The 16,708-nt window shown below is 41.1% G+C and overlaps 2 protein-coding genes across 2 annotated transcripts; both read right to left on the bottom strand.

Annotated features, from left to right (window-relative positions):
• Nucleotides 1-293: 293 nt before the first annotated feature.
• mief1 (mitochondrial elongation factor 1) lies at nucleotides 294-4,428 on the bottom strand. The gene is made up of 5 exons (XM_068336150.1): nucleotides 4,293-4,428; nucleotides 3,878-4,031; nucleotides 3,582-3,762; nucleotides 2,941-3,212; nucleotides 294-2,658 (listed from the first exon to the last, which is right to left on the bottom strand). The coding sequence occupies exons 2-5, from the start codon at nucleotides 4,022-4,024 to the stop codon at nucleotides 1,825-1,827; spliced, it is 1,434 nt and encodes a 477-aa protein (XP_068192251.1). The 5' UTR covers nucleotides 4,025-4,031; nucleotides 4,293-4,428; the 3' UTR covers nucleotides 294-1,824.
• A 2,446-nt stretch (nucleotides 4,429-6,874) lies between these two features.
• Nucleotides 6,875-16,044, bottom strand: si:ch211-256m1.8 (uncharacterized). The gene is made up of 4 exons (XM_068337885.1): nucleotides 15,967-16,044; nucleotides 12,497-12,956; nucleotides 11,988-12,389; nucleotides 6,875-11,500 (listed from the first exon to the last, which is right to left on the bottom strand). The coding sequence occupies exons 1-4, from the start codon at nucleotides 16,017-16,019 to the stop codon at nucleotides 7,628-7,630; spliced, it is 4,788 nt and encodes a 1,595-aa protein (XP_068193986.1). The 5' UTR covers nucleotides 16,020-16,044; the 3' UTR covers nucleotides 6,875-7,627.
• Nucleotides 16,045-16,708: the final 664 nt, after the last annotated feature.

Genomic DNA, 16,708 nt, shown 5'->3' with positions numbered 1-16,708 from the left:
AAAGTGATTCTGTTCAGCTCCAAAGCTGAACTACAGAAAGAAAAGCTGGGGAACGACGCATCATGCAACACGGCATATGGCCAGTTTGCTCTCTCAAGAGGTAGAGATCTACTTTGGATTTTCTTTGATACGTTATTATAAATGTAGCACAGTGACTCCCTCTGCTCCACAGCGGTAATAATCAACTAGGTCTGGAAAGGAAGATACTCAGTATAAACACATAGACCTGCTGTGGATTCAGTTTGAGTACATTGAGAAATAAAAAGCATTTACACATTGAAATTAAATCAATGCAAAGAAATATTCAGCTTTAGTTACAAATATACAATACAAAAATATGAACCAGTTATACCATTATTAACTGATTTTAAATATACAGATGGGGGTCGGGGACACTTACTCTTTAATTGCATTTATCCTTACACTAAGGCTAAAAACAAAAGCAACCAAGTGATTACTTTGAACATTACCAACAATTTATGAATGAGCTCCTCCAAGCTTCAGACATTAAACACAGACCATCAGAGCTGCTTTTATAACAGGATCCTGTTTGGTCTATTGCTAATCTGTACACCTGTAGGTTACGTCTCATTGGCCCCATGGACAGTGCTAGAGCTGACCAATAACATGTCTGGAAAGCTAACCTGACATATTAGACCAGACTGGTACCTATAAGCTCAGTGGGGTTTAATGGAACTTAATGTGTACACATATAAATAATTAGAGGTGAGAAGGTCACTGCTTTCCAATATAAGTTAAAAATGAGACAGTCATACAACCATCAGCCAAAATTCATTATGTTAAAGCAGCATGTAGATGGGAACGGTCTTCCAAGCTTCAGATCAATCTTATAATAAAGTCAATCATTATCGATTAGGACCGAGCTGGAAAGAGTCCTGACATGAAAGATAAAGCAAAAATCTCCAGACAAAATCACTTTCATTATGTTCTACACAGACATGGACATTTATAGCAGAACATTGTGACAGAGCAAAGTAACCCGTGACTTAAGACAACACTGTCAGTGATACAACCCCGTTCACATCAAAGTGCAACTTCTTCAGGTACAACCTTCAGTCCCACCAGTCACTGGATGATTACATGGTTGTTTTATACCAATCAAATCTCTTAATGGTTGTGTCTTCCATTTCATAATATATTATTTCAATTGTGTGAACCAAATAGTAGAAAGACAATGTGTAACTCAAGTTAAGTCCATCTGTTCAATTTCCAGGATAAGTGGATTACATGCAAGCCACATACAATCCGATCATGCCTAGTGCATTTTCAAAGATCCCTGAAAACTCAAAGATCACAACACCCCCTGCTTTAATGAAGTCTTCTACCAAAAACTTTTATTTCAATTTGACCTATCAGAACACCAGCGATATTTTATATCATATCAGCTGTGTAATCTGTAACTAAAGAATACATAATCTCTCAGGCTGATCAATGATTTATGAGCTTTGACTGGGAACAATGGCGAGGAAAAACAGATCTAACATCCATCCCCTGAAAACTCTCCAATCAATGAAACAAAAAAAGATCCAAAGAACCAAGAACTTAAATGATCCTCCACTTTCAGAGATTCATTAAGCACTTGCATGATCACACATATGCAGTGGTCACGTCAAGACTTGTGATTTAACACGCAGAAACTGCTACTGTGTTCATCACGTGTTGTCAGTGATGTTTGAGAAGACACATTCAGGAATGAGGCGTTTCAGGATGTAGATTGATTCCATGCACTTATTTTTCAGGAACCTACTTATGGCTTGAGGTCAACATTTCAATTACATTTTGCTGTAAAGAGAAATGAGGTCCTCAGCGATGGTGTTCCACAGCAGTTCTCAGCAGCCCCTCAGGCTCTGACAGGGCACAGTAGAGCGTATAACCCAGCTCGTCCACCTCATGTGCAGTCAGTTCACAGAATAAGTTGACTTTGGGGCTCAGGGAGCACGGCAGCCTCCCGGCCTCTAGGTGTCCAACTAGTGATCGAAGCAGCTGAAGGAAGCGGTCAGCCAGAGCCTCCTGGGTCCAGTCGCCTTCTTTTTCGCAAAGCAACAATATAGCATTGCTGAGCTGGCTGGCGTTGAGTTGGTTAAGGATCGGGTTGAGTTTACATACAGCCTTTGTCACCTTCAAGCAGGTGCATCGGCATCCTCCATCCTCTTGATCCAGGGCCCGGAGCCGTGCCGTCTCAGCCACGCGGAAGCTTTGACGCCACAGGTTTTCGTGACGCTCTGCAGCAAGTCGATGAGGTTTGGCGATCAGTGAGGTTCCATCCTCCATCACAAGTAGTGGAAGGAAGTCCACATACAGCTTCCGGTCTGTTTCGTACTGCACCTCCAGGGTCAGCGTTTCTGAAGGAACTACAGGGCGTATAACATAATCAAGTACGCTCCCAATAGCTGGCCAGTTGATGGAGCCAGCCACAAGCTTGTCAAAGACCTCGAGGACTGATTTGGGTGAGAGGTAACCTCCGACCATGCAGCGGTCCCAGTAGCTGCTGTTGCGAGGAAAATACTCTAAATTCTCCCTGCGAACAAGCCAGAACCCTGGGACGTTCATGATGGTGTCCTCTCCAGGGATTGACGACCAGAGGTTCTTCTCCAAGATGAGAGGCACCATTAGCTGGGCGTGATCTGCAGTCACCACCTACAAAATGGAGGAACTAGTTCAAATGATCAAGAGCTGTATGATCTGCACCCTTAAGATTTTATCTAAACCTCATAACCCAAAATATCATTCTGTAAGCTAATAGCACAGCAGGCTTTAACCTTAAACAGAGAAGTTAAACCTAAATAGACTGGGTTTCTGATACGATTACACCTGTGCTTTAAAAACCTACCATTAAGCTATTTTTGTAGAGCAAAATGAATAAAGTAAAATCAGATCTCCTCTGTCCAAAACTAGGACCAAATGTGTGGAGCCTCATACCTGCAGATCATCATACAGACTGCCACTAAGGTACATTTCTCTAAGTGGCATGTCAGGAAGCTTGGCATGAAGGAACACTCTGAGTTCAGCACAGATGTCTAGCGCTGCTCTCCTAGCCATAGCCTGCTCCTCAGCGGGGATGTTCACGTTGCACTGGTAGAACTCCCACAGACGTTCCTGCAGGGACAAACGCATTCGAGCCCGCAGGAGGTCTGACTGGGTGGCACCGCGTCGTCCAACAGCAGCGCGACCCAAGGCCCTCTGCAAACGGTCTAAGAACAGAAACAAAATGCGATGTCTGTAGCGTCTTAAACAGTCCACCGAAGGAGATCATTCTCTACAAAACGCTGGTAGCCAATGAGTTCTAGAGTGACTCAAATTGAAAAGCAGGTGTAACGATGGAAACAACATAAGTTTTTTTAATACTAGAATCTACATCTGATCAAACTAATCTAACATCAGCTTGCTGAATAACTAACTAGAGCACAACAGAGTCAATACCCACTGTGAAGGAAGAGCAAGATTCCTCCTAATAGGCTTGCTGTCAAAAAATAAAATAACTGGCTGAACATCTAAACCACAAAAGGTAACATTTAAAACAACACAATGTTCCCTAAAAATGCTGCGGTGTTTTTCTTCACCTGGTTCAAAAGCGTGTGTAGATGTGGGTAGAGACTGCAGTGACCTGCTGACAGTGGCTTTCATTTCATGGTTTAGTACCCGTGGCGATGAACCCATCCAGGCAGGCTCCTCCCAGCTCCTCTTTCCCGTCTGCTCCATCTTGGTTGGGCTGCTGGGAGCACTCATGGCACGATCATACATCTATACAACAAACGCATGTGTGCACATTGTTCATGCTTTTGTGGATGCTTTGGGAACGCCAAGTGGTGAGGTGTGGTGAAAATGAAAAGTTTGCTCTAAATTCCTCTTCACTTACTCTTTTGACCGCTAGGGTTGCAATGCCAAGCATGGCTGCTCCCCCCACCCCCAACACGAGCTTTGCGTTGGAAAGCATAAAATCAATGGCCGTGCCAATTCCATTGTCTTCTTTCTTCCCTTTACGGTCTCCACTCACCCCTGCCATCCTGTCACTGAAACAGAATGGGCAAAGGAAAGCAATGTAGCAGAAGGGCACTGGCAGAAAAAGTACAGAAAAAATAAATGTCTTTGTTGTCTTAAATAGCTCTCATGCTACAACATACGTAGCATGGGTAGTGTAGTAGTTGACCAGATTCTCAAGTATAACACATTGAGACGTTGAGACTCCTTCTCAATCAGTCCAGATTTGTGGGAAAATAATTTCAAAAACTATGTAAACTTATCTAGGAGAGACCAGATGACCATTAACTCACCTCAAGATGACCCTTGAACTCTTCTCCCTACATAAGCCCACCCAAGCCGCTGCTTAGGAAGAACTGACCCCTCTTCAAAGCGTCTTCCTTATCTTGAGCTGCTGTCAAGGTCTGGCACCGACGAAACTCGCGAGCCACAGCAGAGCGATAGAAATTACGGTCGGTGTACTGAAGATGACGGCCTGCACGGAGCAGCGCCCGGTACAGCTCCAGCACAGCACTGCGAGACCAGCCGCCCATTAGGGATCACACATAGAGAGGGGTGACACCCTGACACCTGAGAAAAGAAAAAGTTATCAGCAAAGCAAAGCTGCATCAGATCCCATGCATCAAGTTCACAGCTGAAACCCAAAGATTATTAACTCCCTCACTGCCAGCGCTTTGTAGCAATTCATCTCTTTCGGACTGGCTCAGATTTTGCGTAGGTCAGCGCTGTTGCAACTTCTTTGTTTCGATGATTCGTCATCCTCTGTTCTGTAACCAGATCAGTCGTCATGATGCTAAATTCCCTGATTAGAAGCCTGATTTTCACTGACAAGCTTCGTCAGACCATCCCCCAGTCCACCCCGTTGAATAACGTAATTGATGTGTATAGATCTCATTGGCAGCCAGTGAGTCAAAAAACACCTAATGAAATAGACAGAATTTATCTTCAATACCGAGCCTTACTCTGCCTTCTACATGGTATCCCTATACATGCATAATATTCACAATTACACAGCGCCTGGTGTTCCATCTATCTTACATTCCAAACACATGGACCAATAAGAATAAAATGTACGGTATGTTTTTTATTTTTTTGCACATCATTTACCCTTTTTACAGTCTCAATCATGATTCATTTTATTGGTGGTTCCTTGTCCAGCCATTTCTTTAGTTATTGATTTTCCAGCAGTATACTTGTAGAACTAGTATACAGTACTTGTTGAGCAGCCTGTCAGCAGAACTACCAAAACAGCTGTGAAAAGACTAACATGACATTTTTTCAGCGTTAAAGTATGATCCAAAGAACAATCCGTTACATTTTGGCGGCGAGTCAATAGGCTTTGTAAGATATTTGCTTACGTCTTCATGGGTAACGCTTAATACACTAGGGCAAAAGTTACACAATGATACTGCCGTAAAAGCTAGCAAACATCAAAATCTGAACTGGTTAAAATAAATAACCCAGATCTGACAATCCAGGTTGTTTCTTAGGACTCAACAAACTTACCCTAATAGTTGGGAAAGAGATAAGAGCTGGATGAATTACCTCACCTGCAGTCTGCATTAAGCCTCTCTAGCAGTCTCTCGTATTGTTTTTGATCCAATGCCTTTTTTCTGAATTCAAAATGTTTGCCCCATCCTATAGTTCATTACTTACTATTGCTTCAAAAATTTTGTTATCCGGGCTTCTACTCTAGAGACAACGGGTCTGTCCAGGAGATGATCGTGTGAATGGAGGTCTGCGGTGCAGCCAATGCTTTACTCTAACGGTGTCGTCACGTATGGACTGTACTGTTAACCATGCAAATATGGTTGGTATGCTAGCTACCCTTGGTCTTTCAATATAGTCTTAGATTTAGACCACTGCTACGTCTTGACCACGGCCTCTACACAATGTAAAAAATTGGGAATGTAACATACTGAAGTTCACTTGTTTTTTATAAAATGGAAGACACACATATCTGATCTTGCTTGCTAGCTTAAACCGCTACCTGGCTAGGAAAGAGTTGACCTTATCTTTAGCCAGTCTCATTTTCAAGCCAAACCAGTGCTAAGGTGCGAAGGATTGACCGAACATGATTGTTTACAAAGGAGATAAAAGGAAACTTACGTTGGAGAAATTATAGAGCAGCTCTTGTCTTCTGACTGAGAGAGGACTCTGTAGCACCCCGGGGTCAGCAGCCACTATGCTGACAGGAAGCCTTTGAGCCTGCTCACGTAGTACATCCGGGTTATTTATTATTAATGGTTTTCAATACTTTTTAAAAAAAAAAAAATTATATAGGTATAGGTATACATTTAGTGATTATTTATTACATAATAAAATGTTAGACAAAATCTGTGTGCAATCGTATGAAATAGTACTTTATTACAAAGCTTGTTTGATTCTCAAATGCATCAAATTACATTAGATGTTTTTGTTTAAGGAGTCATCCCTCTTTTGACAACTTCTTACTTCAGTTTGTGATATTTCTTTCATATTTTTACTTCCCTGGTACTTCTGAGTATTTTCATTTTACCTCGACTTGACATCTGAATCTAAATACTTTCTTCTAACTTTGGACTTGGTAGTCAATTTTATCCTGTAGATCTTTGATACATCCAATTGAATAGTTGGTAACAAAATACAGTCCAAGCTGTTAAGTTCCATTTTAAAATCAGACAAATCAGAGTTGTGTTACATATAAGCAATGTCATGCTTCTAAAAAGACATTTTATTATTTGTCCTTTGGCACTCAATAAAAAAATTCATACTTCCATGATCACAAGCCAGTGAAAGTTAGCACTGATTTTGTCAAAAATCAATATAGTTAGTTGTAGTTATAGATAGTTTCTGTTATCAGTTTATATAAAATAAAAAGATAATACACAATTCATGGTTTTTCAAAAAAATTCCTTTATATAAAAAGAGAGTTTGACAGAAAATAACAAAACAGTACACAGTATTTATGAACAACAGAATTAATTTACTTCCACAAATTATAGTAAATCAGTGTCAAAAGTCAGAGAAACGTCTTCATATGATTGATACTCTGACTGAACCTATTTAACAACAGTTAACAAGTCTTAAAGAAGGGGAATACTTAAACAGTTTAAATTCCATTTAAAATATTAATGCATATTCAGTTTCCAGTTACAATTATACATAAGTTTTACAAGTAAAAACACAACAACCAAGTCTTGTTAATAGTTTAAGAAATAATCCAAAACATGTGATAATCCAAATACGTAATCGAAAACAGGTCGATTCTTTTTTGACTTCTAACTAAAATGAACATGTACGTTTAAATATGAAAGGAAACAGGCAATTCATAGTTTAATATTCAGTATATTATCTTAAAAAGAGTTGTGATGGCAAATTTACAGATAGGACCTTTTACATTGTTCACATTAAATTACTGCAACTGCAACTTGCATGTATGTTTGGTTTGGTATGTATGTTTGTACATTTGTATGCATCATTGTATGTGGTCCTACTTCTTCCGAATTCCACCTGAACAGAAGATATCAGTAATGTTAAAACCTCCTGTGACCTGATATAGTGAGTACTGCATTCAAATTTAAACAAAACAAAGAACTTACTTAAAATGTCTCCTCGTAATGCAATAATATCTATGTAAACACCATGATCAGGGCATATACTTCATTCCTTTCATTCTGGGAATGATGTGCATATCTCTGACATCATCATGCTGAAGAAGCCAGCACAAGTAGCGCTCAGTCCCCATACCCCAGCCACTAGTAAGGAGTGGTTTTACTTGCCGCATGTTAAGGTACCACTTGTAGGACTGCTCTGGTACTGCATGGTGCAAGAGGGCTTCTTGTACCATCTCACAAGTGGAATGGCGCTCACCAAGACCCACTGTCTCACCCAACCCCAAGAGAAGATCAGCAGCTTTAGCCTTTCTCCGCCCAGTTCCCTCCACATAAGCCTGATAGAAGGGAACTCCGAGATGATCCATTTCGGTCAGCCAAACAGCACCGCCATATTTCTTTATCAAGACCTGTTCTCCTTTGCGGGTTAGCTTTCTGCCAAATTGGGGTTGGCCGTCTTGAACCCACTCTACACAGTCAGGAGATGGCATCATTGGAATGGCCTGGTCTAGCGTGACTCTTGGAAGTGGAGTTTTTCCATCCAATATATTCAGCATTGTTGTAGCATGTGTAAGTGTTCTGGCAGTGTTTTGGATTATGTCAGAATGTTTCTTTAACATAGCCTTGGTAAGATGAGCCAAGTATCCCTCTGCTATGGACATGGCATTGTCTATACCACCCAGTAGTTCACATTCCACGTGATAGAACTGATTCAAGTGTGTGGTGTCAGGGTCTTCTCCTCTAAAGCTGGGAGATATGTAGTATGTTCCAGGCAGGTTCTCCTGGAAGCGAAGAAAGTATTCAAGTACAAATTGCATCGAGTCAGCCAGGTAAACATCCTTACCCAGCAGGTGTACAGAAATGGGTTCTGAGTCAGATCCCAGGCCCATTGGTGAGGAAATGGTGTCTGTGGTGACAGGAGTCAGAGCATAAGAGTACTGACAGATATTGTGGAAATATTCCACTGTACTGTGGAAAAGAGTGTTCTGAATCTGGAACAGGTTGCGATACCACTGACTTTTAATTGCAAGCGTTGCATGAGACTGGGGATCTCTCCATGAATGAGCAGGCATGCAACCAGTAATTTTTTCATGGATCTTTTTGAGATCCCCAGGTTCAGCAGCTGGTCCATCCAACGATGAAACATATCCTGGGTAACATTGGAAACATTCTGGTTGTGGCCCAACCTGCTTATTACAATTTGGTGAAGGTATTAGAGGGATAAGCTTGGCATGAGCATAGTCAATCTCAAAACCCTCAAAGATCAGTGCAACACCTGTAGCTCTCATCCCCTCTGTCAGAAGTTGGGCAACTGTATATGTGGCTAAGATCAGCGCTTGATAGTCAGCCTCATCTAGTTTGAGGATGTCACTGGATAATGGTTTGCGTGGGACCACAACAGTTAGCCCAGGAGAGTTTGGATATGGCGTCAAAAAGCCAACATGCTCATTGTTTTCCCATACTCTCCATTGTTGCTGTTCTCCTCGAACAATGCGACTGAAAAGGTTATCATCAGAAGCATCTCCAAAAAAGTCAAAGCATGAGGGTGCATTTGGTGTTGGCAGTCCATTTCTAATCTTGGCTTGCACTTCAGTCAGTGCCTCATCATCCCAGCGTGGTCCACTTTTTGAGGTGCAGTACCCAGGATCGTAAGAGTGGAATTCCTCTTCACTGGCAAGATGAGGCTGCCACTTTGGCTCTAAACCATAAAGTGGTAGCAGTCTGATTTGTGCTTGCATTCCAGGAGTTGGACTGAAAACCAAGGCACAGCGCTGCACTCCTAGTCTCTCACATAGCAAGTTTGAAACAGCTTTTGCTGCTTGTAGCATCGCCACAAAGTCAGGCTTAGCTAACTGGAAGATGCTGCTTGTCCCACTAAGAGTTTTTCTCGTCAGAATGGTTGACCCAGGGATCCAAGGGTTAGGATTCAGGTAGGCTACCAGCTCATCTGTTTCCCATATTACATCAGAGAAGCTCCTCATGGGCCTTAAAACCTCTACTCGTGTTAAGCCATTTACCATTGAAGCTACAAACATGACACCAGCATTTGTTTCAATGACAGCGTCACCCTTCGCATCCACAGCAACAACTCCTGCACAGATCCCTTTCAGATTTTCGGTCATCACTTCTTTACATGCCTGCCTGAGACCATAGCCTTTGTGATGGTACAGACTGGCTATTTTTTGTGCAACAGTGTGTCTCAGAAACATGTCTCCATCTCCAGAACATGCAATTGCTACTTTTTCATCAGCATATATTCCTGCCCCTATTACTGCTGTATCTCCAACTCGACCTTTTAGTTTGCCTACTACTCCACCTGTGGAAGATGCAGCCGCCAACCCATTCAAGCAATCCAAAGCCACAGCTCCAACCGTCTGAGGGTGGCTATTTTTCGAAACATTTCCACTTTTGAGCTTTGCAGCTAATTCTCTATAGCGTATGTCAGTATAAAAATACTCAGGCCCAATAGGCTTATCCTTTTCCTCCAATCCTTGCAAAAATTCCTCGGCCCCGTCTCCCACAATGAGAGAATGTGAACTTTCCTCCATGACACATCTGGCTGCTTTTATTGGGTTCTTCACACTGTGCACACAAGCAACAGATCCCGACTTCTTTGAATTCCCATCCACAATTGTTGCTTCCATTTCAATTTTACCATCTTTGTTGAATACTGAGCCTTTACCTGCATTGAAGAGGAAACAATCTTCCAGAGCTTCAACTGACCTCTGAACTGCATCCAGACTCTTGCCACCCTTTTCAAGAATTTGAGATCCAAGGGTTAAGGCTGTCTGAAGAGCAAATTCAACAACCTTTATTACTTCTTTGTTCAACATCATGTCATCTCCAGCACCACCATGGATGATCAGAGTGTAGTCTGAACTCATGCCAGAGGTAGAGTTTTCTTTGCTGTTTGGCTTCTTTTGACAGTAAGCGACTTCATTCATTTTGTCAGTTTGACCTTGTTTCAGACAGTCAAGAGCTCCCATTTCACACGCAATGGCATATCGAACAGCTAGAAGCATCACTAACTGCAGGTTTCTCTTCAGGTTATCGCTAAGCTTCTCCAGTGTCGGAGCAAAGCTCCCTTTTCCACTTAGCACAATACGAACTTTGTCTCTTTTCCCGAGGTAGGTTACAGCAAGCTGATCCTTAGCATAAACATTTCCTACCCCACACTCAACACCCTCCAACAGATCTTTACCTGTGAGGTAAATGGATGGACAGCCAAAGGGGTCCAGGTACTTCCTCAATGGGTTGTCAGATGGCAATGAGCGACGCAGTGCAGCTATATGGGGACCGACGCCTTGAGCATTTTTGGTGCTCCTGATGAGGCTTTTGTGTTCTAAAAATGCAACATGAAACAGGTGTAGAAGGTCAACTCCATATCGAACTGTGTTGTCTGGGCAAACACAAGATGCCAAGGCACCAACTAACTTGCGAGAGTGCATGGTGAGTGAGTATGTAGGATCACATCGGCCATGTTTGTAGTGGCGCATATGTGATGGAGTGACAAGGATGTGACTGGATGCAGATTCTCCAAGAGTTTGCCTCAGAGAAAGCTGCACAGAGAAGTTAATCCAAGCATCATACAGACCTCTCTGACCTCTTAGAGCTGAAAATACATCAGGATAGGAGGGTAAATCAAAAGTGAGAACTGGCTGTGTTGCTATCAAGCCGGGGCATGGTTTGGGTGTAATTATGCCTTGCAAGGGGAATTTTAATGGAGATGGACAAACAGAGGTAACATTGTTTACATTTTCTGTTTGACTTTGAACTTTGTCTAGTTCGGCAGTTTCTGATAAAGCATACACTCGCTCAGTCACAAGCACAGCCACCATCCCATCCACAACACTGTGTTCAAACAAAATCCCAGCTGTGCTGTCCTTGAACACGACGATGTTCAACACCTGTAACAGAAAGATAAAAATAGTTTTCACCAATTCTGATTATTGTACCTATATTGTACTTACTTTGATGTTTTGAATATTTAAAAATACCTATAAAGACTTAGTGTGTGGGTGCATGTATGTGTGTGTGTGTGTGTGTGTGTGTGTGTGCGTGCGTTCGTGCGTGCGTGCGTGCGTGTGTGTGAGAGAGAGAGAGAGAGAGAGAGAGAGAGAGAGAGAGAGAGAGAGAGAGAGTGAGAGAGAGAGAGAGAGAGAGAGAGAGAGAGAGGCAGAAATAGAGTGAAAGAGAGAGATGAGAAATGTATGGCTATTGTGCACAACCAATTTGTTAAACATGCAATCTCAGTAAAGACAATAGAATCACTTCTATTTCTGCAGTAAAAGTATTCACAAGTAAAACATTTATTATGACATTATCAGTCAGAAGTAATTGTCAGAATGAGCAAGAATCTCATCTTCGCTTCAGAATCCAGATTTTGTTCAGTACCTTGTCAAAGTATCTCAGGAATGGACTGTCTTCTCCACATCCCACTTTGACTGCATTGAGAATATCACCCACTTCAGAGGGCCCGGTGGACTCCTCCAGACAGAGTGTTAACACTGCACTTTCCATCAACCCCAGTGATGCTGCTGTGTCTCCTCCTTTACTCAGAATCTCTCCCCTTGTGGCAGCCCAGGCTTTCCGTTCCAGAGCTGAGAGCTGACAAATGATAGAGGGATCATTTTCCTTTCCTGCTTTGGGCTGATCGATCACCTGAGCCAACTGGTTATAGATGTCAATGAATGATCGAGCTGAAACTGGTCCACCAGTGCTGGGTCGCCATAGTATGTCCACAGGGAAAACACCTCCAGCACAAGTGATGATGGCATGGAGGCTATCTGGGTAGACCTGAAAATGAAATGACAAAGCTAAGGAATTGAAAACCTGTAACTTTCATTAGTCATTCAAGTTTTCTTCATCAGTTCTTATCAATTGTGACATGCCAGTAATCTCACCTTAATCTCATCTTCATGTCTGCCTGGAATTCGGCTGGCAGCAAACACCTCAGACTGCTGTGTGCTCTCCATTGAGGCATTTCCCTCCAGTATCAAGGGCTCACTGTACAGCTTTGCTGCTGCCCAGAGCAGAGCGGCTGCCCTCTCAAGCTGGGTGGATTGCTTTGCTTGGGGAGGAAGAACAACTGGAAGGGCTGTAGAGGTGGGCAGGGGGTCAGAACAAGACAACAGACTTCTCTTGAACTGCTTTGTCACCCAATTCTCTTGGCCTCCTGCAATGGTTGCAATCCTTCTGTGGGTATCTTGTAGGAGCTCTCTCTGCTGGTCTATTGTGTTTTTGAACTCAGAGTAAAGGTGGGGACTCAGGGTGAGCTGCAGGACACGGCTCACTTCTCGCAAGGTAACATCTAGTTCTGGAACAGGGTAGTTGAGAAGGGCCATCCTTTCGAAGGGGGTGAAGCTTCATAGAGAAGGATACAAAGAGGTAGAAGTAATGGTAATGGCAATGTCAGGTACTTCATTTATGACTGGGCAACTCACATGAAGATCACATAAAAAGAGAAACATGCAAATGTGTATCAAGTTTTGTCTGTATTTGTCTGGCGGCTAACAACATTATTGCTAGTTCTATCTCTTTTAAATTACTTTTGATCAGTGCCTGTTCTGAGAACAGCATCATAACAGTGTCTAAAGCACTTCCAAATGGGCACAGGACCATGTAAAGGGTTTTTCATTGAAACTAAACACAGATATTAGACTTTAGTGCCAGACCCATAATCGAAATTTATTTTCCTGAATCAATTGTTATTTGTTGTGTTCTGGCCAGTTATAGGTGGATTACAGCTTCTTTATCATCTTGTCCAACTCAGACGTACTGTATAAGCGTAAAGAGAGGGAGGTAAGAGATTCAAACCTGGTCACATCAGAAGCAATGAATCTGGGTTCACCAGGAGTGACAGAACACCAACTAGCCCCTTGTATCACATGTCATCCCACTTCAACCAGATTCAGCTAGGGACCTTTTCATGTTTTTCCAATGGTTCATCCTTGTTGCAAGCAAGAAATTTTTAAGATTTTAAAGACTGGCCTGTGAAGCCCAAATGATCCACTACAACTACTTCACATAGGGTCTTTCACTTGTTCTTTAACCCTCAGCTGGATGTGCTCATGGCTTCCTTCCTTTCTTATCCTCCTCCATCCATTCTTCACCGAGGAAATAATGGATGGAGGAGCAAATCCTTTTGCTCTGCGCAAAAGGATTTGCTTGGTCTGTATGGATAAATAACTGCAACCTGATGTCAGCTTCATCCATGTTGTGTTTTTTTATGAACTAGATACTAGATTCAATTCTGTGAGACCTGTTCAGTTGACACATATGCCAACAAGGTTTTATAGTCCCAATTTTACGACCTGGATAGGCAGCCCAGTGAAACTGCACAGTGGGGTTTCTACCACTCATGTTTTGAGGAGTGATGTCTTAACAACGTCTTGAGTGAGTGAGGGTGAAATGATTACTGTTTTTCTCATAAATTCACAAAACACTGAGCATATTGCTAACAGGTCCAGCTATCATTATCTCTTCCATGATAGCAACCTGCTGGAAAAATTGTTTTCTGGAGCATTTTGGACCAGAAGGTTAACTTTTTGCAATTTTGCAGAGAAGCCTCAACTCCAAATTGGAAAGAAGGCTGGGCGACACCATTATATCTGGTCTAAATATTATGTTCATGGTGTTGAAGATCAAATATTTCGTGCTGACAAGTTCATTAAAGTAACTGATATGAACTGGCAACCAGATAAACATCTTCTTATCAGCACTGTCTGCATACTGCAGACATCAACACCGAACTTCAAACATTACTCACTTCCTCATGGAACTGTTAGAGTCAGTTTCATTGTGTCAGGTTTAAACTGCAAACTGATTAATCAAGCCACAATGCAATGAATGAGCCATCACCTGATCAACATGCAATCCATCATGTGCCTCTTCCCATTGTCCTTTACTGTACGTTTTGCTCACATGATGCCCCACCATTCTTACAGTGGTGGAACCAATACACTAATTATCTTATTTTGGTAAAGGCTGAGACCGACACAGGTCTCTTTGTGCAAATAATGCGGATTTCATGGACTTCCATGTGAGACAATACTCCCCTGGCTGCAAGGACTCTAGTAATGACAGATAACTAAGCTCATCTGCTCACACGTGAAAACAGTTAGTCACCATTCCTTTGCACAAACCACAGCTTGGTACTTATCGTCACTGGTTGTCAAGGAAACACATCCCTCGCTGTATGCCGGTTGGAAAATTAGATTTCTACTGATTTGTCTCATCAGTTTAAGTCATCTGCACAATGCTGGCTCACTGGGAATAGACTCTGGCTCTACAAGGATATTGCTCTTGTGATTCCAATAACTAAAAAAATTACTGGCTCAAGCAGTATTAGCAATATTACATCTTCCATATAGAACACAATTGATTTTTTTAAATACAAATACATTTGTTATGTAATAGGACATTTGTGCTGTTTTCCACAGGATTCTTGTCTGATTCTATGGAGCAATAAAGAGGTTAGTTGACTGAGGATATCATTTACCCTAGCTTGCGTGCTTCTGGACTGTAAAAGGAAGTAGCCATATATACATACTCTACAGACTAAGATCCCATTCTGTTAAACACAGCTTCACTGTTGTCCTGCAGAAGTAAGATATGTCTAAAATAAAATATTTCAGCATGAGTCAATAGAACATATTTTAAATGTTCAAATTAACAAAAATCTGTGAAATAAACATAATAACTTTTTGTTGTTTTAATATTTAGAATATTACAGATATATTTTCTTCATGTTGGATACTTTTTTAATTCAGTTTTAAGCTTCAATGCTCCAATGCACCATAATTATTTCATTATGCTCAGACAGACAACAGCACAAATGTTTTCCTGCTCATGAATTAAAATATATTTTAAAGGTAAAAAAGAAAGGAAACAACAATCATAATGATAAAGCATTTTGATCTGAGTTATAGATACTTATATATATATATATATCTTTATTTTTTCCTTTTCACTTTTCACAAGTTTCTTAACAAGTGTGCTTTCTTTGAACACTGATGCACATTCATAACGTATCAGTATATTAGTTTTTTCCCACATTATTCATACATATTTTATAGAATGTATACACACACACACACACACACACATATACTGTATGCATGTATGTGTATATATATATATATATATACACACACACACACACACACACACACACACACACACACACACACATATACTGTATGCATGTATGTGTATATATATATATATATATACACACACACACACACACACACACACACACACACACACACACATATACTGTATGCATGTATGTGTATATATATATATATATATATATATATATATATATATTTATATATTTATATAAAAGTAGATGTATATTTAAACTTACCTCAATATGATTTTTTCTCTGAGATCTGACCAGTTGGTAGGACAGGAGAACATGCACTGGGAGGAAGACTTGGTTGAAATAGAAACACAAGCATCTGTCTATAATTTAAAAGTAGTGACTCCAATTAAGCTGTATCCACCACCACCACCCCCTCCACCTCCACCCTTCTCTCCAAAAACATACAATCTCCCTCTGTCTACCTGTTTCTCTCCACCTCAATCTGTATTCCCTCTGTTCATTCATGTGTGTCATAAATTGTTACATGTCAGTTACACAGTTAAACATAATGGGACACAAATACTCTTGGACAGATACTGTTGTTATTAATGTGCCCCCAGTATCTATGCTTTATGCTATAGGATGCACTGACCCAATGTAGAAATCATGCTCAAAGTATTTGTTTTATTGGAAGCAGAGACCATAATTTCATTTTCTATCTTCTATCTATGATTCTTAATTTTTTAATGTATTTTTTTTTATTTCCTTTGATATGTTTTCCTCATCTCCTCTCAATGAATGGTGATTCAAATATTAACTTCACCAAAGAGTCAATGTTTGTTTCTTTGTCAATTTGTTGGCTTGTTAGCAGGAACCCTTGATGAAATTGTCCAAAACTCTGTGAGGGGTTGATCATGGTGAATGGCGGAAAAATCACTATTTGGAGTGGAGCTTTAAAAGAAAATAATTGTTCTGTTATCTGTTTTTAAATTTAATTAACACTTGGACCAGGCCCCCTACCCTC

This window comes from Antennarius striatus, chromosome 16, assembly GCF_040054535.1.
Source record: "Antennarius striatus isolate MH-2024 chromosome 16, ASM4005453v1, whole genome shotgun sequence".
NCBI lineage: Eukaryota > Metazoa > Chordata > Actinopteri > Lophiiformes > Antennariidae > Antennarius > Antennarius striatus.
The sequence above is the reverse complement of the archived record's forward strand: the minus strand, read 5'-3'. Positions and strand labels throughout refer to the sequence as shown.

What these genes read in the sequence shown, in the direction of transcription:
- mief1 (XM_068336150.1), bottom strand. Translation starts at nt 4,024, where the DNA reads ATGGCAGGGGTGAGTGGAGACCGTAAAGGGAAGAAAGAAGACAATGGA. An exon ending in CAACCCTAGCGGTCAAAAGA is followed by an intron (nt 3,763 to 3,877) that starts GTAAGTGAAGAG and finishes TTTGTTGTATAG; the next exon opens with ATGTATGATCGTGCCATGAG. An exon ending in GTCTGTATGATGATCTGCAG is followed by an intron (nt 2,659 to 2,940) that starts GTATGAGGCTCC and finishes TCCATTTTGTAG; the next exon opens with GTGGTGACTGCAGATCACGC.
- si:ch211-256m1.8 (XM_068337885.1), bottom strand. Translation starts at nt 16,019, where the DNA reads ATGTTCTCCTGTCCTACCAACTGGTCAGATCTCAGAGAAAAAATCATA. An exon ending in GACATGAAGATGAGATTAAG is followed by an intron (nt 12,390 to 12,496) that starts GTGAGATTACTG and finishes TTTCATTTTCAG; the next exon opens with GTCTACCCAGATAGCCTCCA. An exon ending in TCCTGAGATACTTTGACAAG is followed by an intron (nt 11,501 to 11,987) that starts GTACTGAACAAA and finishes TTTCTGTTACAG; the next exon opens with GTGTTGAACATCGTCGTGTT.